The sequence below is a fragment of the Poecilia reticulata genome, linkage group LG22 (assembly GCF_000633615.1).
Source record: "Poecilia reticulata strain Guanapo linkage group LG22, Guppy_female_1.0+MT, whole genome shotgun sequence".
Taxonomy (NCBI): domain Eukaryota; kingdom Metazoa; phylum Chordata; class Actinopteri; order Cyprinodontiformes; family Poeciliidae; genus Poecilia; species Poecilia reticulata.
In genome coordinates, this window is record NC_024352.1 from 20573133 (window position 1) to 20574323 (window position 1191).

The 1191-nt window shown below is 42.8% G+C and overlaps 1 protein-coding gene across 2 annotated transcripts in view; it reads right to left on the minus strand.

The window, feature by feature from the left end:
• galcb (galactosylceramidase b) overlaps window positions 1-1191 on the minus strand; it is a 9108-nt gene extending 7917 nt beyond the window's left edge. For both annotated transcript variants that reach the window (XM_008400128.2, XM_008400129.2), the window contains exons 1-2: window positions 965-1191; window positions 806-874 (exon numbers count right to left, since the gene is read on the minus strand). In XM_008400128.2, coding sequence (XP_008398350.1) covers window positions 806-874; window positions 965-1114 — 219 coding nt within the window. In that variant the 5' untranslated portion in view covers window positions 1115-1191. The remainder of the gene's footprint in view (window positions 1-805; window positions 875-964) is intronic.

Genomic DNA, 1191 nt, shown 5'->3' on the forward strand with positions numbered 1-1191 from the left:
TTTTTTTTGGTAAAGTGCCTGAAGACGACATTTGTTGTGAACCGACGGTGATGCAGACCGACATGACAGTCAGAAAATGCAGAACTTAATTATTGACCAAATTTAGTAAAGCTCTGTCAAAAGCCTGTAGACAAATCATTATTTTATTACAGTAGCATAATCTCGCAATTAGAAAACACATTTTTTTTCTTCATTGAATTAATGTTCTTAAATTCAAAGTAGGATTCTTATTTTGTTTAGTGAAAAATGATCCTACTGCAAAAAATATATATATATATATATATAATTCTCAAGGCTTTGTGCTCATCTTTATCAGGGGGTCAACCAGTGTGGAAGGCGCCATACATGTATTACAGGCTGGTTGTCGCAAAAACATAATCTACTTGTGAAAAAGATTTATTGGAAATGGGATCGTATTACAGTCTCACGTTTCAAAACACTATTTATTACAGTAACGCCTAAGATAAACGAGCTGGACTTGAAGCAGGAAATGATCATCCTGGTTACAGTAAACAAAATCTTCCTGAAGATTTTATTAAGCTTTATGCTTAACATTCATACTCGCCATACTTGTACAAGATCTATATTTCCCCTAAAAACTCCCGAGGTTTATTTAACCACATTTCTCCAGACAAAACCATGTTTTAAAAACTAAACTCTGACTGAGAGCAAAAAAGACCAACAGCCAGCCTGTGTAACAGAAGTTACTCTGCTCCGCACACAAAGTTTACCGATAACTTTGCTTCCCTTTGTTTATGTAGACCAGTCAGCTGATCATTCCTGCAGCTTGGCCTCTGAAGCTCACCTTAAACAGGTAGTCCAGGATCTGGCTCCTGTACGGCTCAGCATAGTTCACAAGTAACCGGGATGTGGCCTAAAAAACACACATTTAAGTTAAGTACCTCAAACAGGCGAGCTGGTGGAGAATAAAACGAACCAGAAAGCTGCAAAGACTTGGACTCACCCCTCCACCGCTCAACCCCCCGATCCCGTCAAACACTCTGCCCAGACCCCCCTCATCAGTCAGCGGGTAGGTCTGCCCGGACGAAGAGTGCACGGTGAGGGAGAGGAGGCACGCTGCGGAGGCAAACACCCAGAACACCCGCTGATCCATGCTGTCAGCCTGGACCGAACCCTGCGCGCTCCGACTCACCCCGATAGGCGCGCTTCCGGGTGCAGGGAGTCACATGA